The sequence below is a fragment of the Microcebus murinus genome, chromosome 2 (genome assembly GCF_040939455.1).
Source record: "Microcebus murinus isolate Inina chromosome 2, M.murinus_Inina_mat1.0, whole genome shotgun sequence".
In the NCBI taxonomy this organism is placed as follows: domain Eukaryota; kingdom Metazoa; phylum Chordata; class Mammalia; order Primates; family Cheirogaleidae; genus Microcebus; species Microcebus murinus.
The window spans coordinates 23,898,441-23,920,764 of NC_134105.1; the positions used below are offsets into that span (position 1 = coordinate 23,898,441).

At 45.6% G+C, this 22,324-nt stretch overlaps 1 protein-coding gene across 3 annotated transcripts in view; it reads right to left on the reverse strand.

Annotated features, from left to right (window-relative positions):
• The window catches only part of CSMD2 (CUB and Sushi multiple domains 2), a 570,274-nt gene that overhangs the window by 253,443 nt on the left and 294,507 nt on the right, over nt 1–22,324 (reverse strand). For 2 of the 3 annotated variants that reach the window (XM_075996375.1, XM_075996373.1), the window contains exon 10: nt 14,292–14,413. The exons of the other annotated variant lie outside the window; for it this stretch is intronic. In XM_075996375.1, coding sequence (XP_075852490.1) covers nt 14,292–14,413 — 122 coding nt within the window. The remainder of the gene's footprint in view (nt 1–14,291; nt 14,414–22,324) is intronic. 3 annotated transcript variants of the gene reach the window in all.

The window sequence follows — 22,324 nt, forward strand, 5'->3', positions numbered from 1 at the left end:
TGGGTCTGCAAACTGAGCACACCTGCTAGCTGCCTTGCTTGCTCTGGGGGACAATGTGACAGGCCTTCTGTGCAAGGAAGGGACTCGGGAGGACCCAGAACTTAACAAATTTGCCTGGGGCTGGGTCCAAAGGGTTTCCTTTCCCCCTACACCCCCAAACTGTTTTTTTTTCCAGAGGGAGGGGCAGTAGAAGAGTTTTAAGTGGTGGCTTCCAGGGACACATGGTGTTTGAGAAAATGTCAGTGTGGCTGTGCGTGTGGAAAGGACTGGCAGGAGTGAAGCGGGTGGTGAGGAGGTCCCAGGCTTTCGAGGTTGTGCAGGGAAGTGACAGGGGAGGAGCGAGGGGGCCGGAGCCAGGGCGGGTCCCAGCGGTATGCAGGGCTTTGTGCCTGGAAGATGGGGGGCTGAGGAGAGGGCGGGGTCTAGGATGAGCTGCTGGCTTGGGCCTGGGCGACTGGGTGAGTGGGTGGGGGGGCCATCCATGAGGACAGGACGCACTGAAGCACCCACCCCTGATGTCTAATCTGGACCTACCTGTCCATTTCAATCTGGTTTCAATCTGATGATGACCTTCCCTCCCCCAGTGAGAGGCTGAAGTCACCCCTTTGTTTGCTACTTTGCCCCCAAAGAAGCACAGAATCCCCATGGATATCTTTTCCTGCTTGTGAGGGACGCCTTCTTTAGGCTTCCTCCATCCGAAACGAAATGCCCAGCCCCCACATGCTGCCAGGGAGCCTGTGGAGTCTCACCCCAAGGTGCTTTCAGGTCTCTCGGGAGCAAACGGAAGCTGCCCCCATCCAGGAGCCTGGGTACCACCTGGGCAGGCCCCTCTGCACAGGCGCAGGGCTCAGAGAGCAGCATCTCTGGGTAGCAGCATTTGCGAGCAAGTCAGGGAGTCTTCCGACAGACCCGGGGCAGGGGGCAGGGATGGCCACTGCTGGGACAAGGTCGAAGGGGACTTCCTGGGGGAAACAAAGTCTGGGCTGAGTTTGGAAGATGAGCTGGAGTCCAACCAAGGGATGCGGAAGGGAGAGCAGTCCTGGCAGACGGAGGAGCAGGGTGGCTTGTCCAGAGGCCTCTAATTCATTTGGAGTTAAGTGACAGAGCAGCAGAGGGTAGTGACATGAGAGAAATCGGAGGAGCCAGATTATGAAGGGCTGGTCAGTCATGCTGAGAATTTGGGGCTTTGTCCTGAAGACAGCAAGGAGTTACGCAAGAGTCGTGAGTAAAGGCACGCCGTGAGATGGAGGCTGTAGGAGCAACAGCGTGAGGGGTGGTTGAAAGCCAGGAGCCCCATCGCTGGGCTGCAGCGACAGTCCAGGCGAGGGAGGGTGTGGGCCTGCGGCCAGCAGTGGTCGGGTGGGGCAGGAAAGAGGAGATGGAATTTAACTGTCAAGAGTGAGTGGGGATTCCTTGGCCCTTCTGGGTTTCCCAACCGGAATGTTCCTTGCCGGAGAGTAGCGCCGTCATGGGATCATTTGCTCAGGCTGGAATATCCTTCCCATCTCTCGCTCCTCATAGTCCTGCTGTACATGTTTCTCGGGCCTGACACACGGGAGGGGCCCCTGCACCTGCCCCCTTCTGGTCCCCCCAGCCACTCCCGCCATGGCGGCCCATTCACGACTCTGACCTGCACAGGCTCTTCCCTTTCCCCTTCCCTCTCCTAGCAAATGTCTCCTCATCCTTGAGCTCCCTCTTGTCCAAGTTCTCTATCTGACTTTGAAAAGGGGAACACTCCCCGCTCAGCCCCTCTCTCGCCTCTGTCTCGGTGCTTCCCCGCTGCACTGTGACAGACCTGTTTACTTGCTCCTCCCCCACCCTGCCCTCCCAGAGCACAGGGGCCAGGTCTGGCTACCTCTGTACGACCAGCACCTGCCGGTGTGCCAGGCACGTGCTAGTGGCTCAGGAAATGTGGACTGGGAGAACATTTTCCAACCCTTTCCCCATTCTCCAGCTTGGAGGAATCACTAGGCTCTTGGATTCTTCATAGTAGTTGCCATGGAGAACAAAAGTTGGCAAATCTTTTCTGCAAAGTGCCTCATAGTCAATATTTTCCCCTTTGTGCATCATACAGTCTCTGTTGCAGCTTCTCAACACTGTGAGACTAGCACGAACACAGCCCTGTGCAATGGGCACGTGGATGGGCATGGCTGTGCTCCAGTACAACTTCATCTACACAACAAGTGATGAGCTGCATTCGGCCCTGAAGCCACAGTCTGCCCACCTTTGGTCTAGGAGATTCTCTGAGGGCTTAACCATAGTCTTTGGTCATCTTCTCTTACGAGATTTTGTCACTACAAGAGCTGACACCTACGATGGGCTTGATTCTGTTCTGTGTACTCTACACACATCAACTCAGGTAAAACTCACGACAATAGCTTCTTTGCTTACCTCCATTTTACAAATGGGATAGCCCAGCCACAGAGCTTAGGCAGCTTGCCTAGGGTCACGCAGGTAAGTGGCAGAGCGGGGACTCACACCAGGTAGCCAGAGGCCAGGCTCTTCGGTACTCTGCTCTAAGGCGTCCCAGCAAAGTCTCAGGTCCATGAGGTAGGGACCATGACTTACCCTCTCAAACCTTCCTTAAGCTCTTTTTCTGGGTCCCAGCAGGTGTTCAGCAAACACTTGCTGCACATGAAATACAGAAGGCAGCCAGCACTTTCTGAAGGAGGGGGGCCTGGGCTCTGCGGGGAGTCAGGGTCCTGGTGCACATTCTCTGCACATCAGCCCCTTCCTGGGGCACAGGACACTGCTCACCCAGCCACCAGCCCAGAAAGGCAGTGTATGATTATGAGGCCTACAATGGGAAAATATTGCTTTGAAGGCCAGAACCCAGAGCCATAAAACGACTCACATCACTGGTTAGAGCTGCCGTTGACGTGAACCACATTTCGGAGCCCGACCCTGATGTAGGAGCTAATTACACCAAGATGACTGTTGAACACACACAACAGCGCGGCCTCAGGACGGGCCCCCAGCGCACAATGTACTACGCTTTCCTTTTCTCCTTTCTTTTTTTCTCCTCTGCTTTGGCCTTTGTTTGAAGACGGCTCCTATAATGACTCATTAACTAACATGCAGATCAATCAAGCTCACAAAGCGCCTTTCTGAAGCAGGAGAGATGGCAGCACATGAAATAGGCATGATCAAAGAGGCACATTTGTATACAGCTCAGACACCCAATTTAAACCCATTAGATAAATGAATAAACAAACTCATCATCTAGGACATAATTACAGAGCACCTGCCATGTGCCAAGCACTGAGCTAGCTGCTTCCCGTAAGTTATCCGCTTGCTTGGCAATTTAGAGCAGAATCTAAATGCTAGGGACACGGTGCTGATGGTGACTGGTGGAGGACTGCAAAGGAGAGAGGGGCGGAGGAGGTGGGCCTGGGCCTGGCAGGATGGGGAAAAGTGTGGCGGTGCCGTAGCAGTGGAGGGCAGGGAAGAACAGCCTGGCGGAGTCTGTGGCTGTAGTTTGCCTGCAGCCAGAGTGGGCAGTCTGCACTTCACGGTCAAGTTGATGAGAAGCTGTAATTCAGCATTAATTCTCCCTCCAGGGAGAAATGGAGGCAGAGAGACCAGTGGGAGACTGGTGCAAGGTTCAAGAGCGCAAGGAGGAATCAGGGGGACCCTGAGTCTGTATTCCTGGCAGAGGGTGGGTGAAGGGGGAAGTTGGGAGACTACATCCCGCAGAACACGGCCACCTTGTCCTGAGAATCACAGGGGATGGAACGGGACCACAGAGGATGCCCATCGAGGCCCCGGAGAACATTCTGCACTTCTGAGCACTGTCCAGGGTCAGCCAAGGGAAGGGCTTCTTGTCCCGCCAGCCTGTGCCCAATGTCTGGGTGATGCTGCAGAGGACCCAACGGCTCAGGGGAGTTTTGTGGGAAGCTAGAGTCCCAAGAGATGTAGACCGAGGCTGTTCTGTCTAATGACTGCTTTCTGACAACACCCTCCTGCCCAGGCTCTCTGCCTCTGCCCCCATCCTTCACTCTGCACCAGGGCCTCCCAGGGCCTCCCTGTCTCCTGCAGCAGGGGTTGGAAGACTATGGTCTCAGCCAAATCTGACCCGTGCCCTGCTTTTATATGGTCCCCATAGCTAAGAAGGAAAGGACTCAGGCTTTGGACTTGGGGGAGGCTACGGAAGGGTCCCTTTGGAGCCACTCCACCATGAGAAGGGGGCTCTGGAGGTGCCCAGGGAAGCCTCTCCCACCTCTGCCATCTCACACAGGGCCTTGCACAGAGAGGGCATGAGTAAATGTTTGCTGAATGAATAAGTGAGTGAACAAATGGGCCAACAAAGGCGTTCCTGACATTTGCACTACCTAGTGATCACTTGCCTGCGGAGTTATTTCTCAATTCTTCAGGTCTACAAAGGAAAGAGTGACACTGATAATCCCCAAGGAGTGAATAATCAAAATGCTGTTATCTTTGGCTTTGAAGTTCATGAAATGAGCTTTCCTGTCCCTCTTTCTCCCCTGCTCCTCCCACCTCCTTCCCCCTCTCTCTGCGGCCTCGCTTTGCCTTCTTTTCCAGCAAAGGTGGATTAACTTTCCTGATCAAATACAGCGAGGCTCATATGCCAACTGGAGCATATGTCTGGCCTTCGTACTGAGAAGCTGCGAGAGAAAGACAGATGTGTGTGGGTAGGGGGCACCGGCGCAGGTCTGGGCTTCGGGCCTGGCTGTGTCTTTTTCCACGAGGCTGAACTGAATGGTGCTAACGTGAGGAGGCCTCAGGAGGAAGGCCCTAACCCCAAGCCCAACTCGGTGGAGCCAGGCTAGAGGAGCCATCCTCCATCAATGCTTAACATTTCCAAACAACTCCGAGCTTCTCCTCTGTGCCCAGCGCTGTGCTAACCGTGGAAGGATTAAGCGAAATGTCATCCCTGCTTTGGGGGTGCTCCAGAGCTATGAGGGAAATAGATTCTAAACAGCACAACGTGATAGGCACAAAGACAGAAGGTGCTGATGAACAGAGGAAAGAGCAAGGCCTGGCGGAGTCAGGAAGGCTTCTCAGAAGAGGGGGCGTTTGGACTATGTCTCAGAGGGGCACAGGAATCTGCCTGGAGTAAAAGAGAAGGCAGGTGGGGCCCTGTGCACCCAGACAGAGGTCTTACAGAGACAGGTGTGTCTGAGACCCTGAGCTCAGCGTGGCTGAAGCTGGGGCTGTCTGCGGGAGGGCGGGGGTGGGCCCCGTCTGCTTTGCTGGGGGAGAGGACTATTATTTATCAGGCAAGCATGGCTGGGCAGAATCACCAGGGTGCTCTTTAAAATTACATTCCAGGCACCACCCTAGACACACTGAATCAGACCTTTGGGGAAAGAGCTTGGGAATCTGTGTTTAGAAAGTCTCCCCAGATAGTTCTGATAAAATTTGGGAAATATTATGTAGGCAGATATTATATTAATATTAATATTAGATTCATATTATAAGGACTAAGATAGCTCAGGTGCCCAAGGTGGGGCTAACATTGCCCAAGGGCAGCCCAATCTAGGGGAGAGTGTGCAGACCGCATGTGGACTAGAACAGCATCACTCCCTCTGAGATGTCCTTTCTCTGTTCCTTGAACCTATCAAGCTCCCAGGAGGATGAACTGGGGTGTTTTTATTTGTTTTACTCCTAGTTTATCAAGTAGAGACATACCCTTAACCTGCCACTCCAGTAAGACGGGAAGTTCTTATTGCTCCCACAGTGTGGAGGTGCACAGCCTGTCCGTGCTCCGTTAACGCGGGCATCGTGATGTAGGTTCTTCGTCATCCCCACACCAGAGCATCTCTGCTGCTCTCTTTGAGCAGTCTTGTTGCCCTTGGAGGGCCCCAGTCACTGGGACATTCCTAGCTCCCTCCCAAGCACGGCTAGCAAAGGTCCTACAAAAGGGACGGAATTCCAGGAAGGATCGTCACATGCACGTTGTGTGCAGGTGCTCGGAATGCGTAATCATCCCGGTTATGGGGAGGCCAAGGGGGCATGTGTCCCGCTCCGCACTCCTGCAGGCAAGCCTCTCACCCTTCTACAACAGCATCTTTCTTCCCCTGCTCCCGGCAGAAGGAGCCCTGCACTCTCAATTCCACTGCCCTCTCGCTGCAGAATCTCCCTTCTCTCACTGCCCTCCTTTTCCTATGTCTTCAGTCCCTCCCTCTTTGCTTGCTTTGCCCTCAGCCTACACACACACTCCAGTTTCCAATATTTTAAAGAGATCCCCCAAAGTAGCCCCAAACATTCTCTATCCTTCCTCCCTCACTCGCTACCACTGCCATCCTCCCTCCTTTGCCCCACTGTGAAACTCATCTGAGAGCTGTCTGCTCCTGTCCATTCGCTCCCTACCCACTGCTGTCTCTAGCTGCTCCCAGAGCTCCACTAAAAAGTCTGCTTCCAAGGCCAAAGCCAAGGGTCTCTTTTTAGTCCTTTTCCAACAAGACTTTTTTCATCATTACCATGAACAGACATGTCCTAGCTGGAAACTTCCTGCTTTTGCATCACTGAGTTCCCCTCCTGCCTCTCAGACTGCGCCTTCTCTGCTTCTTCCCCTTTTTCCTCTTGCTCTTTCACCTACAAGGATGGTGTCCTTAGATCCTCTCTGAATCTGCTGATTTTCTTCACCCTTTCTAAGAAATGTTGCCCATTCCTTAGGCTTCTGTTCTCACCCACGTGCTGGTAACACCCAAATCTCTCTCCTGAACCTAGATGTATCCACTGGATGAACCACAGATATTTCAAATGCACCCTGTTTCCCTCTTGCCCCCTGCAAAGCATGTTCTTCCTTGTGTATTTCCTTTTTGAGTCTCCCGCTGATCCGAGCCAGATGGCTCTGAGTTGTCATTCCTCTGTTCATTGACTCAATAGAGACTGAGTGCCTACCATGTGCCGGGCACTGTGTTGGTCACTTGGGATGCGATGTTGAATAAGACCCCTCCTCCTGCTCCCTCAACCCCCACATCCAATCAGCCACTCAGTCCCGTTCCATTCCCTAAATCTCTCTCATCTGTTTCCCCTCCAGGTTTCCAAAGCCTTGGCTTGTGGCCCCATTTCTCCTACTTGGGCAACGGCTCCAGCCTCCTAATAGGCCTTGCTTCCTCCAGTGTCCCCCTCCAACCCTCTGCACTGTGGCCACAGTAATCTTCCAAGGACTCAGACCTTCCTGCTAGTGCTTTGGTTCAAAAGGAGGAATGTCCCTCGTCCTTTCCAGGCTCACCCCATGCGGTCAACCCCAGCCCCTCCCAGATACTCTAGTTCCATCTGACAGCGCAGCATAACTACTTAAGTGCATGGGCCTCGGAGCCAGAACTGGTTTAAATCCCAGTTCTGCCACTTACTGGCTATGGGCTGTGGCTATTTCCAAACCTTTAATCTATCCATGATTCAGTTTATTCATCCATCCAATGGGTCTCTTAAAACCTAATTCATTATCCTATTAAGAGCATGACATAAAATTATTTCTATAGAGAGCTGAGCTTGGTGCTTGCCATAGGCATCCGATAAGACCTATATTATTGTTAACAACTGTCTAACACTTCTAGCTTTAAAAATGTCAGTTGCAAGATAAAACCCAAAGTTCTTTGCCAAGCATGAGGGCTCATCATGTTCTGATCCTGCTTACCTTTCAGTTCTCACCTGGATCCAGGCACGCTGAATTACTTTCAGCTCTAAAAGGCTGTTTCAAACCTCAGCGCCTACTGAGGTTTACTCTGAGATATTGATTTCCAAGCTTACCCATCTTTCAAGACCCTGCTCAAATGCCACCTCCTTTGTAAAAACTTCCCTGACCTCCCAGATAGCAGCTCCTTTCTGGGTTTTCCCACAGCACTTTCGCACACGTCCGTCAGCACTTATCCACACTCTAGCTTTTTGTTTACAAGCCCATCTTCACTCCTGTGTGCACATTCCTCCAGGGCGGAAGTCGTATCTACAGTCAATGAATGGAGGAATGCCCATCTCATAAAACATACTGCGAGCTTGGAGACACTGTGCTTTCTGCTGGAGGAGACATCTGAAGGTGAGTGGATAATGGTCCTTGGACACACCTGTGTCTTACCTGTGCACCAGTTCCATGAACAGGGTTAGAACACAGCATCCATTTTCCCTGTTGTCTGCCAGAAGACAGCTCAGCTTCTATCCCCCAGTATAGAATTCTATACCCCACTTAACCCCTCCTTGTTGTACTGTATGTTCACTGACTCTTCTCCCACCTGGTGTCAGGATGGGACTTTCTTCAGCCTTTCTGGGCCCCCTCAGCACCACTGCAGCCCACAGATGACCCACAGAGCTGCTGGAAACATCCCTCTGCACACTCTCAGGGTGCTCTTCAGCAGGGCTATCTTCAGAAACCCAGGCTCATATGACCTCTTGGGGTCCACTTGTGGTGGGAGAGTGACCACATGGGGTCATTGACCTCCACACACTGGCCAAGGCTAGGCCTTCTGGGGTGAATCTAATTATTTCTTAGAAAATTCTCAGGCCTCACCTAGACTTCCCCCTACACCTCACCTTCAGGTTCAAAAGTAAACAGAGATAAGCATCTTTAACAATGCCCAAGAAAGAGCTCTCGTCAACAACTCAATATAACCTCAAGGTGTATGAACTTCTGGTCTAGCCTCCATCCTCATCCCTTGGGGCTGAAGCATCCTCCCCCATTGACTAGGTGCACCATGAAATGGCTTAATAGGATGTGAATCTGTCTTTGTAAAGTGCTGGGCAGAGGAAACCTGCTTCCAGTGTTCCCAGCACTATGGCCCCAGATACCGGGACCAAACAATTTTAAAGTGTTGGGTAAAATTTAAAAAAGAAAGAAAAGCTTTTAACAAGTTAGTAGTGCTATGGACTGTATCCTCCCCACTCCCATCAAATGCATATGTTGAATCCCCAATGTGACTATATATGGAGGTGGGGCTTTTAGGGAAGTAATTAAGGTTAAATGAGGTTATAAGGATGGGGCCATAATCCAATGGGACTGTTGCTCTTATAAGAGGGGGCAGAGACTTCAGACACCATCCAGCTTTCTGTGTGCACAGAGGAAGAGCCATGTAAGGACACAGGGAGAAGGTGGCTATCCACAATCCAGGAAGCAAACCCTGACCAGAAACTGAATTTGCCAGCACTTTGATTATGGACTTCTGGCTTCCAGAATGGTGAGAAAATAAAAACAAATGTCTGCTGTCTGCGCTAGTCTATGGTATTGTGTTACAGCATTCCAAGTAGGCTAGACTAACCTAACAAAGAATACTCATAACACACAGCACTGTGAATGCACCGAAAATGCAACTTAGAACATGAAGCTGGCTTTAGCCTTAGGTACATTTTAAAAATTTGCTAAAGTGGGTTGGGCATGGTGGGTCATGCCTATAATTCCAGCACTTTGGGAGGCAGAAGTGGGAGGACTGCTTGAGGCCAGGAGTTCGAAATCAGCCTGGGTAACATAGTGAGACTCTGTCTTTACAAAAAATAAAAAAATTAGCTGGGCATGGTGGCACACATCTGTAGTCCTAGCTACTTAGGAGGCTGAGGTGGGAGGAGGATTGCTTGAGCCTAGGAGTTCAAGGTTACAGTGAGCTATTATTATGCCTCTGCTCTCTAGCCTGGGTGACAGAGTGAGGTCCTGTCTCTAAAAAAATAATAGTAAAAAACATTGGAAAAGTATAGCTTTCGTTTTCAGGGACTCATGGAGAAGAAGGAATGGGAGACAAAAGCTAGAGCCTACCAAGGTGAGGACTCTAGTATGACACACCCCTGCATATAGCGGGGCTAGTGAAAGCTACACTCATAGCGAGGGTGAACTAGAAATAAGCCTGTCTTCCTTCTCACCTGCCACTGCCATCCTCTGGGTGGATCTGGAAGCTAATCACTTATCTCAAACCTTGACATTAACACTGAATAAACAAAAACCAGAAAACTTTCACTGAGAATCCAAAACTATAAGTCGGCCTTCACGTGTGTCTGCAGCCTCCATGTTACTTGGGCAGTTTGAAACCTTCATACTGAGAATTCAATGTGAATAAGTTTCTGGCTGGTAATGCTCCCACAAACCAACATAAACCTTCTCTGGAAGAAATTACCTTCCACTCAGGTCTCAAAGAATTCCCAAAGTTTATCCTTTTAACATACAACCACAACGAGTAAGATGTGCAACGTTTGGGGGACGGACATGCTTGAAGCTCTTACTCGAGGGGGGAGGGGAGCATGGGCAATATAAGTAACCTTAACGCTTGTACCCCCATAATACGCTAAAATAAAAAAAATTGCAAAACAAAGAAGGAAACATAGTTCTGGGAGCAAGAGGTGAGAAACAACAGAGAACAGAATCAAACTTGCCAAGACTTCAGATACTGACATTAGCAGACACAGAACGTAAAGTACGCGTAATACATTTTAAAAATTAAAGAAGGTTTTAAACATATGAGTAAGGGCAAGAGACTATAATATGTGACCAAGAACATTTGAAAAAAACCAAATAGGACTTTATAAAATAAACATTATATTTGAAATTAAAATATATCTTTAGTAAATGAACTTAACAGAGGTTAAACACGGCTGATCAGAGAATTAGTGAACACAGTGAGAAAGGGAAAATAGGACAGAGGTTAAAAAATACAGAAAATAGAATGAGAAAGATTAACACATCTTATCAGACTTCCAGAAGGAGAGAAAAGAGAGAATAAAGAAGAGGCAATAGTTGAAAAGATAATGACTAAACATTTTCCCAAGTTGATGAAAGACAACAATCCATAGATTCAAGAAACTTAATTAATTCAAGCAGGATGGATACAAAAATATTCACACCTAGACAAATAAAAGTGAAACTGCAGAACACCGAAGACAAGGAAAAGATCACAAAAGCAGCCAGAAGGATGTCACTCAAAGGAATGACATGAACTGACAGCAACAATGGAAGCTAGATGATACTGGAACAGTATCTCCGTATGCAGAGAGAATATGACTATCAGCCAAGAGTCAAATGTCCAGTGAGTACCAGTGTTCTTTCACAAAAAGGGAGAAACAGACATTTTAAGACAAATATAATAAGAACTTAAAAAGTTTGTCATCAATAAAAAAATAAATTTTAAAGCATGTACTTTGCACAGAAAGAAATTTCAAAGAGAAGGACTGATATACAAGAAGGAGAGGTCAAGACAATGCTAAATAAATGAGTAAATCTAAATGGACATTGGCTTTATTAAATAATAACAATAATGACTTGTGAGAAAAAGTAAGATAACATGAAAATCACATGTACCGCAGAGTATGAATTGGGAGGACATAACTAAAGTCATAATCCCTGACTTTCCAGGAGGAACACAAAATTATTATCTAATGCTAGACTTTATTAAGTATGCATATTAACATTAGTATTTCTAGAGGATTTAGGGTAACCCTAAAAGAATAGAAATGATTATATAATTTGAATGGTCTAAATTCTCTAGTTAAAAGATATATTGTCAGACTGGATTTTTAAAAACCCAGCTATACACAAAACACATGTAAAGCACAAGGAAATACAAAGGTTGATAGTAAGAGAATAGAGATGATTTGTTAGACAAAGATCAAAAGAAAGCTGATGTAATAGCTGGGAGGGGGGAAACTTTTAAGGTCAAAAAATTGCTACAGATAAAGAGAGTCACTACATAATTATTTTTGAAACAGTTGATTCACCAGGAAGATATATGATTCTTAACTTGTGTGCTCTAATAACACAGTCTCAAAATATGTATAGAAAAATGGACAATACTTCAAAGAATAATAGACCAACACATTATAATAGTGGGAGATTTTAATATTCCTCTCCCTGAAGTTGACTGATCATGAAGACAAAAAAAAATCAATTAACATATAAAAGATATAAACATAATTAACAAGCTCGATGTGATGGACATATTAGAACACAAAAACTGCAAAATGTACAGTTTATGTTTTCAAGTCCACACAGAATATGTGTGAAAAAGAATCACTAATGGTCCAAAAAGCACAAATATCAAATGATTCAAATATAGACCAATGTTCTCTGACTACAAGATTTAGAATCAGTAACCAAAAGGCAGCTAGAAGAATCCTTTGTTTGGAAATTAAGAAATACTTTTAAATAATTCATGGTTAAGAAATGAAACAATAATGGAAACTAGAAAATATTCACAACTAAACTATAACAGAAATACTGCACATAAAAATCTATAGAAACATAGCCAAAGTAGTCCATAGAGGGAAATTTATAGCTCTTGATGCTTAACTGACATTGAAAAATAATGGACTAAACATCAAAATTAAGATGCTAGAAAAACAACAGAATAAACCCAAGAATAATTGAAGGAATGAAATAATAAGAGAGCAGAAATTGATGAAATAGAAAATAAACACATTAAAAGGAGTATTAATAAAACCAAAGTTGGTTATTTGAAAAGACTAAAAAATATAAGACTTTTGGTAATACTGATTAAAAAATGATGCAAATTAGAAATGAAAAAGGGAATGGAAACACAATAGCTGGGATAAATATGATAAGAGCTAATATGCACAACTTTATATCCAATAAATTTGAAAATTTAGTACAATGAACTCAAGAAAAACCAGCTGACCTAAATAATCCTTTAGTCATTACAATCTATAGTCTAAAATCTTAAATCTGGTGGAAACCAGATAGTTTTGCCAAAAAATTCTACCAAACTTTCAAAGTGAAAGTTATTTCAATCTTCTACCAATAACCCCAAAGGATAGAAAGAGAGGGAATAGTCTTCAAATCATTTCATGAGGCTAGTAATATTGAATACAAATATCTGGCAAGGGAAATATGAGAAAAAAAACCCAAGCCAATCTCACTAACAAAATAAAAGCAAATTGTTAAACAAAATGTTAGCAAATCAAATATAGGCATGTATAAAAATGACAATACTAAATGACCAAATTAGGTTTACCCTAGGAATGCAAGGTTCATTTAACATTAGAAAAGTCAACCAATGTCACTACACTAAGAGAATAAAGGAAAAGAATAATATGATTGTATCAATAGATGTAGAAAGGTGCTTTATAAAATTCAATGTACAGTCTTCATAAAAGCTCTTGGCAAACTAGGGTTAGAAAGGAACTTCCCCAATTCAAAAAGGAGTATGTATAAATTAAAAATAAGCAAACTTCAGCAAACATCATGCTTAATGGTGAAGGAATAAAAACATTCTATTTAACATCAAACAATGACCAGAAGGACCACTGTCATAACAATGATTTGTTATTACACTGGAGGTTCTAGCCAGAACACTGAGGCAAGAAAGAAGAAACAAAAGGCACAATGATTGGAAAGGAACACATAAAACCATTGTTCTTTGTAGATGATGACTTGTCTATGTAGAAAACCCCAAAGAATGCATAGATAAATTATTACAAGATAGTGGCTATATGTAAAAATCAAAGTACAGAAATCAATTGCATTTCTAAACACCAGCAAAAAACAGGTAGAAAATGCAATTTAAAAAGATATGATTTATAATAGCAACAACAAATATAAGATTTTTAGGAGTACATATAAAGAACTAGGTAAGATATGCAATGGAAAAAGTTATATAAGTTTTCAAAGCCATTAAAGAAAGCCTGAGCAAAAAGATATACCATATTCATGGACTGGAGACTCAATATCAAAAAGAGATCAGTTCTCCTCCAATTGATCTGTAGTTTTGATAAAATTAAAATAAAGTTTCCAACAGGTTATTTTGTGGATTTTGGCAAGATACTTTAAAGATTTATAAGAAAGAACAAGGGTACAGAAAAAAACTAATAGGAAGTACACATATGAAAAGATGTATATAGCAGTGTAAAACTATACACAATAACATAGATAAACCTTAGGGACATAATTGTGTGTGAAGTTGATTAAGAATACAAACAACATGATTACATTTATACGACATTTAAATTTTGGCTTACTAAGCAATGTATTTTTAGGGATACATAGTTAAGTGATAAGTATAAAGAAAAGCAAAGGAATAATAAACTTACGATTGAGGTGACAGTTACCTCTGAGGGTATAGGGAAAGGAATGGGATTGGTGAGGAACACACATCGCTAAGGTAACGGTGATTTACTTTCTTTAAGTTGGAAGATGGCTGCACAGGTGTTTGCTGTATTGGTGTTCTTTCTATCTTGCTTACATTTTATAAATATACTTTCTATCTGCTTGATATTAATAAAAACAATTTAAAAGAAGTGTCTGTAGAGAATCTATCACCACAAAGTTCTGGGTTTGAAACCAACTGTCCCCAACCTGGCCCTGCCCACAGGACACCACCCCCTGTCCCCAAGAGGCTTACCTTGGCGGGGTTGAGAGCTGTGATGATCCACACACAGTGTGCGTTGTTGTCATACTGAATGGGGAAATTGGGGGAGGTGATGATGCCCGAGGGGCCTCGAAGGTGGGCATCACACATGCGGGCTGCAGAGAGGAGATGAGAGATAAGCCTTTGAGTTTAGACTACGTCCAACTCCCCTTCCCGCCTCCCACTCACAGCCCAGAAGAGACTGAATCTGTAGGCCCCACCCCAGACATAACCTTCTGCTTCCTGTGCCCTTCCCCCACAGTTCTCTGCAGGCTGAAAGGGAAGTCACAGTGCCTGGAGCACCGGGGCAGGAGCAAGCCCCAGATGCCCTGTCCTGCTGCTCTGTAGGCAATGACAAATTTCCCAGGCAGGTTAAGCATCCCCTCTGTGTGCCCTGTCCACCCCCTACACCCCTACTCCACGGTGATGGAGTAGCTCTTCTTCACCAAGAGGGTGTGGGCTAGTACCGCTGATGTTCACCTAAAGCCAGGTGGGTTCCGGGCACCTATGGGCCTGCTAAGCAACCCAGCTCTGCTGACCTGCCTGTTTGCCTATCTGCACTCCAGTTCTCCAAATCAGCTGAGTGCTGCTCTGAACCCAAAGCCACTGAACCGGGAGGCTGGCCTCATTCCAGGTCCTGCCAGTCCTCCTGCTGTGACACCCCCAGGTCTCTTGAAGTGGAATCTCAAGATGTCCTTGTCAAGGCCACCCCATTAGGTCACAGAATGTCAGTGCCCAAGATCTCTGCCAAGGCCCCTGACTCAGCCCAGTGCCAGGCACCCAGAGTGATCTCAGGGCTTCCCAAATCCCTCTCCACACTCGGCTCGTGCCTGAAACAGGCTTTTGACTGGAAGCATAAAGATTCAAGGTGAATTAGAAGAAGTGCTCTACTCAAGTAGATATAAAGTGTTATCAATCACAGCTTAATCTAATTAAGCTCTTTAAAATAGCTTCTAAACTAATTAGATTAAGTAGTGATTGATAACAGTTAAGGTACTACATTGTACCTAGCTGTTTGCTTTCTTTAAAAACGTGCTTTAGTTCTAGCCACTTCATTCTTCAACGTTAGTGCTCAGCTATTTTAATAAAGGGTTCTATGAGCCTGTTCTGTGGCTGCCCACATGGCAATTCATCCCAATTGTAGGCAAAATGCCTAACAGTAAAGAAATAGTGAGCGAACACCACAAGCCTAACTATGTAAAATGAAAGTGGTGTCAAATCTGGTTTCCTCCGAAAGGGCCAAGTATCCTAGAACTCCTCTCCACGCGTGGACAGGGCCGTGATAAACCTTTCCCAGGGCACCTTTCCCAGGAGGGTCTGGGAAGCAGGTTCCACAGCTCCTGGACATAATGAATCTCCTCGTATTTCACGCACTGGTTCCTGTGCTCATTCACTCCGGCATTTATTGAGCGCCTGCTACGGGCCAGGCGGAGTGTGAAGAAGGCGTCTGACACAACCGCCTCTCTGTGAGGGGCCGTGGCAAGTGGAGGAAAGAGGTTCGAAAAAAGTTTCCACCAAGCAGAGCAGGTGTTGTCAGAGGGTTATTTGCAAGAGGCTTTTGGGTCAGAACCGCTCCCTCTTCTCTGCTCGCTCCACACCCCTGTGAAGAAGTTCCTTCTGATGCCTCGCCCCAGCCTGCTTTTCCCTCATCCTGAGCTCAAATATCAGTTGAATCAAGTTTGAGCAAATCCCTAAGGGAATCCTCCCCTCCACTGCCTTGTGTGTGTCTGACTGATCCTTTAATTCCGTGCTCAGAAACGCTGAGATGGTACCCGATGACGATGGGCCGTATGGTAGTATGGCACCGTGGAGCCAGGTCAGGCTTTGGGCTTTGCCAACGTAGCCTTCTGGACCTACATCTATTTGCAAGTTGTTTGAGCCTGGATACGTTAGGAAACCTCTCTGATCTGCTTCTTCATCTGCCAGAGGTGAGTGATACCACCTCACTGAGACATGGGAAGGATGAAATTATATGAGATGATGGTTGTGAAGGTTCAGCCCAGGACCAGGGACAGTGTCAATATTCAACCTTTGGTCAACCTTAGTCAATCTGGGACTAGCAGATTCCCAATGCCATGTCCATTCTGCTTCTCTCTGCCCAAGATTTCTCCCAAGGCTAAGGCTCTTTTTTCTACCTTTCCTGAAGTATCTCGACATATATTCTTTCCCTCAACCACATTTGGGATTGATATTACTAAAAAAAATTAGAATAAGATAATCAAAACCCAAACCCTGATCCCATCCCACCTTTGCAAAGAGGCCCTGTGGATTCAGAACTCTAGCCCTGCAGAGGGTGCTTACAAATCTTTACCAGCACCGTCTTACTGCACTGCTGGAAAGTCAGATTTTGCTGCCAAAAGTCCTCAGTTTCAGACTCAATTTATCTTGCACTTGTTTCCCAGAATTAAATGGTATTTGCAGTCTGTTGAAACAAGCTGAAGGTAATGAGAAAGAACAGACTAAAAAGGTATTTACCACTTTAAGGGTTTAGAGGGGTTTAACTAAAATATTACAATCTGCAGATAGTTAGCATGGAACACCTTAAACTAGGTTGGAATGGAGAAATAGCTACACTTTTCCTCTGCTGTCTGGGCGAGGCCAGGGGTGCTGTGGACAGGATTCCCCCGAGCAGCCAGTTCCTGGGAGCCCACCAACAGATGGAAAGCTCAGTGCAGTGACTCAGATGGGCTGGCAAAATTGTAGGTGATCAGACAACATCTCAATAAATGGATGAACATCTTGTTATGTTTCTCTATTTGCCTTTTCCCATCAAATGCTCTTCTGGCTAGCTTTCCGGAAAGACTTCTTGGAGACCTTCTCTGCCTGAGTTTGGTCTGGATGTCACTACACCATATAATGGGGAACAGTGTCCCAAGGGGCCACCTACACCCACAGCCAGTTCTGGCACTGAAACAACTTGGCACCAAAAAAGGGAGCTGCTCCAGATGCAGGTGCCTCTGGTTGCCTGTCTTCTCCCCACATCCTATTCCTGCCCTGTTCCATGCTGCCCTCCCTAGCTTCCCTCCCTGCCCTTTCCACAGTCCTGTGGAACCACCTCCCGCCACCGATTCCAAAGCAAGCAAACCTCTGCTCATAGCTGCAACATCTTTCAGAACCTCCCACTCCCACTACTGCCTCGACTGAAGCCCACCTCCCCCTCCCCAAGCTACCACCTCCTCTGCGGCCTCTGCAGTGGAGGTCTTGCTCCCACTTCCCAGTATTGCCTTCCACAAATGCTTGCTGAACACCCCTGAAGAACTCTTCTTGCCCTACGGAGACCTCCACTCTGTTGACATTAACATCTTCTCTCTACCCATCAGCCCCCTCCTGTCTTGTCTTCTGTCCTTACCCAACTTAGATCCCATGGTCCACCATTATGAACATTTTCTTGCAAATCCTCCCAAGTCCCTTGCTTCTTTTTCCTTTAATCAGTTGCCTGGAAGACATCAATTGTGGATGAACCCCTCCACCCACATCCTCCCTACCTGCCCCCATGCGGTTGAGCTTTGCTGGAAAAAAAATCATATGAGTAGGAAGATTGATGTCATTATAAAGTCATGATTATCCACCTCAAAAAAATCCTACCTGCTGCCCAGTGACCCTACATTTAGCAGTATTAGCTCATGCTCTCATTCTGCTGAGAGACCTTTTCATGCCTTCTATGTGCCACTCAAACCTCTTGCCCTTCCCTCCCCCCCCCCCCAGCTGGTGACCTTGCCTCACTGTCTATGGAGGAAACAGAAGCCATCTGGCAGGAGCACCCTTTCTCCCACTCCCTGAAAGTACAATAGTGTCTGTGTCTGTGCTCATTTTCTTTTTCCCTCCTGTTCCAACAGAAGATGCTCCCTCCTCTTGGAGGCTGACCCCTTCTCGTGAGATCAGGCACCCTGCCCTCCCTCTGTCCCAAGATCAATCATGCCCATGGCCACACCCAGTGCCCTGCTGTCCTGGGAACCCAGAAAGTCCAAATCTCAGATCTTAAACCCAATCATCCCACTTCTTCCCCCACTGCTTATGCTCCCAGCAGAGTGACTTTGGTCTCAATGCACCTGTTGTCTCTTCCAGCCCTCTGGCTCCCACATCTCTTCCCCTCTATCTATCCCCTCCTGATCTCTCTTCTTTCACTACCCAGTCTGGACCTCCAGACGACTCACCAATACCTTTAGCTGCCTCTACACTTTCATATCTGCTTGGCGAACTGCCTGCCTCTGGTCAATACTACCAGCCACCTCTTCTATTCCTAATCCTGGTGTTGAGTCAGTCCTCTGCCTGGCCTCCCTTCAGTTCCTGGGCCAGCTCCTTGCAGAGACAACATCAAACATTTGATGTTTGGTGGAGCCACATAACTCCAATGGTTGCATTCAGTGGTTATTAGACATGACCTCTCTGGGGTACCCAACCCCACCAACCCTCCTCTCATGTGAGACTCATATTCTTTGGCTTCAGTGTTGCCTCCTAGCTTTTCTCCTACCTCTGCCTGACTCTCCTCAGCTTCCTTCTTCTCCATTAATTCCTAAAAAGTAGCTGTTTAAATCTGGGTAAGGGGTATATGGAAATTCTTTGCACATTAATGCAACTTTTCTGTAAGTTTAAAATTATATTAAAAGAAGTGAGGAGTGGAGGGGAAGCAGTCCCGCACGGTTCCATCCAATACATTAACCCCAAAGGACGTCCAGCCGCCGTTTTCAAGGAGAAGCAGGATTCAGCCTTTGGAGTCAGGGTTTGGAACTCAGCTTTGGGCAAAGCGGCTGACCACTCTAAGCTTCAGCTAAACAGAAAATATGGCTACTGTCACTTTCCTCATAAAGAAATTATGAAAAATGCTTAGTGCAATCCTTTATACGAGTATAAATACTTTAATAAGTGGGAGCTTTATCGTGATCGCATATAGGTAAGGGACTTGGGGACACTCTCAGGGCTGTAGCAAGGGGGCATGTATTCTAGAGCAGTGAGAGCACATCATCCAGGGAGAGTAAGTGGAGAGGAGAAGTGAGGAGACAGGAGACGGGAGAGGAAGGAGTAGGAGAGAGAGGAGAGATGGAAACAGAACTCTGGACAATCGTGTTTAAGGGGCAGGCCCAGGAAGCTGAAGCAGTGAGGGCCACCAAGAATACAGCCACTTGTAATGATCTGGCATTTAATTCAGCTGGTTTGTGCCACATTTCCCCTGGTTCCCTCTCATTTTACAGATGAAGAAAAAGACACAGCACATTTTAGTGATTTTCCCTGTGCCATACGCCTTGTTAACAGCCAAGTTGGAACTTTAGCTTAGGTCTCTGAGTCCCAAGCCTGGCCTTCTATACACTAAAAAGGCTTTTATTCTGTGTGTGCGTGTGTGTGTGTGTGTGTGTGTGTGTGAGACTGTATGGATATAGATACAGATATATAGATAAAGTGGATTAGTCACAAAGGAAATATAATATATGATTTTCTGTTAATTATTTGCTTTGTGAATCAACAACTGTAAAAATCTCATCTGGGCTGGTAATTAAATCCCTATTCTCCATCAACACCAATCTGTGGTCACGAGGAACCAGGTCCCCTGGCTGTTAATTTAGTCCTCCTTCATTATACCAATTACCAACGGTTTACAAATAGTGTTCCCCAGAGCCCCAGGGGTACCAGGGCTTAGAGGTTGCTGAGATTGGTAAGAGAGGGGGTGACTCCAAATCTCCTGCCCCTACTTTAATCAGAGACACTGCACTTGTTTTATTTATTGAGGTTCTATAAAAATTCATTTAAAATATTAGACTCCATATGTAAAATAAGTCTGATAAGCCCTATATTATACCACCCTGCCTATACTTGGGGCTGAACAGAATTAGTTTCACAATGTTTCATGTTGCCTTCAATCTCCATTGTATAATCAAAATTATCTAGGAGTCAGATTAGAAGCTTATTTCTTCTGGTGGGAGGAAAAGAAAAGAAAGGCCGGTGAATACCTAATTTCAAATTCCAAAATGAGGGTGCAGTTCCATATTGTTCATTCATTTCAATCACTGATTCATTCAGCAGGTCCTCAAACATTTGTTGAGAACCTATTATTTGCCAGTCCCTGTGTTTTAGTAGAATTAATTGTGTGGAAAAATGAATATTTCAAATCAAATCATATTTTAAATTCATTAGAGAAAAAAATAATACCATTGTGAATGGTAGCAATCCTTTTTAGAATGGGATCTTTTGGCAACCTGCTTCTTAGTTGAACTTCTTGGAATTGAAAGAGTTTTGTCCCCTTTTTATTTTTAAGGTGCAGTTCACCTAAACGCTTCTAAAAAAAAATCACAATTACGATAGTAATTGCAATGAATTAAGAACAAAAGATTTTAAGAGAAAAACCTTAAAAACTGCCAAAATAAAGGACGCCTAAATCTAATATCTGTCTCAGCTCTTGGCCTCTAGGAAGCCTGGGACAGACTGTCCAAGTCCAAACTCAGGAGATAGCTGTCTCTCTTTCCCCCTCACGATGGCCTGTTGGAGAGGAGAAAAAGAGGGAGGTGAAGGCAGGAAGGTTAACCTGTGCTGAGAATCCACGCTCCACCACTGTCAGTGCTGGTCACTTTCTATAAAATGACTTGTCTAAATTTTACAATCACCAGGCACGGAGGTTTTGTTTTACCTGTTCACAAATGAGGGCCCTGTGGCTAAAAACGATGAAGGAACCCAGCCAGGGCCAGCAGGCTGATCGGTGTCAGAGTTGTGATCTAGATCAAAGCCTCTGTGACTCCCAAATTGTGTGACTGCAATAGGATTGGACAAGACAGCAAGGAAATAGGCATCTTAAAGAACCAACAGTCCCGCTAGAGGCTGAGGTTTGCTCCATGGCTTGAGGAAGCTGTATACTAACAGTGCTCAAGCAAGTTAAACTCAACATGTATTACCTAAGCCTGGCAGAACCATTGGCGTCACTTCTAAACAAGTACTGCCTCGACTACTCCTCAAAGGAATGACATGAAATAATGTAAAAAGGAGATTCAGAGAGGTGAAGAAACTGGCCCAAGGATGCCCAGCTAAAAAGTGATGATGGTTGGATTCGAACCATAATTTCTCCCTGTTTTGCAGTGGCAGAGGATGTAATGAAATGATGTGAAAAAACTTAGCCCAGTGCTTAGTGAAAATGGAGCAGAGAATTCAGAGTCCTGTGGGTCCAAAGCACTGGAGAAAAAGATGAGCATGTTATTTGACTACGAACTTTCTTAAGGAGGAAACACAAGCCTTTCCCCACCGTTGGCATGTTCATGTAAACAACCATCATCACTAAAAGAACAAACTTCCTCTAGTGAAAAGGTCTTGGGACAGATCCGATCCCACTGCCTACAGGCCTTGCTAGTCTGGATTCTCAAAAGGAATTTTGAAACAACAGATTGGCAGAGTTGCCCACACTTGATAATGCTATGTCTCTCTCCACAGCTGGTGTCTTGGTTCCCTGTAACTGGAGTGGTGTACTATTCAATTATTCCATTATCCAATCTCTATGCGAAACATTTTATTGAGCACCTACTCTGTGTCAGGCCCTATTTTAGGAGGTGAACAACACAGAAATCCCCGCCCTATCTAGCTCATATTCTGCTAGCACAAGGGTATTTGATTTTTTCCTTCTAGCATCTCCCAATTCATAAACTGTTTACACAGCAACAGCTCCATTTGATGTTTACATTAAACACAAGAAGGGTCGAGTGGGTACTATCATCTCTGTTTTGATAGGTAAGGAAAGCTTAGGGAAAATAGGTGATTCGCCCAACTGCTGAGTTACAACAAGAATACTTTTATTGTTTTTTTCATTTTTTAAAAAAACATAGTAGCTATGAAAAACCCCTGAAATAATAGAGCTAAAATTGGTGGAATGCAAAGTATATTATAAATTTTGGATCACAGCCACTTTAAAGTTGAGTGAGGATGAATAAATCTAGAGCTGATTTGAAAGATGTTTTCATGACACTTCTTCTAGATTACTTATCGACTCATTTTTAAAAAGGTAGTGGGTTTCAGCTCTAACTTTGTCCCTTCCTTAGTAGAAAAACAATCTAAGT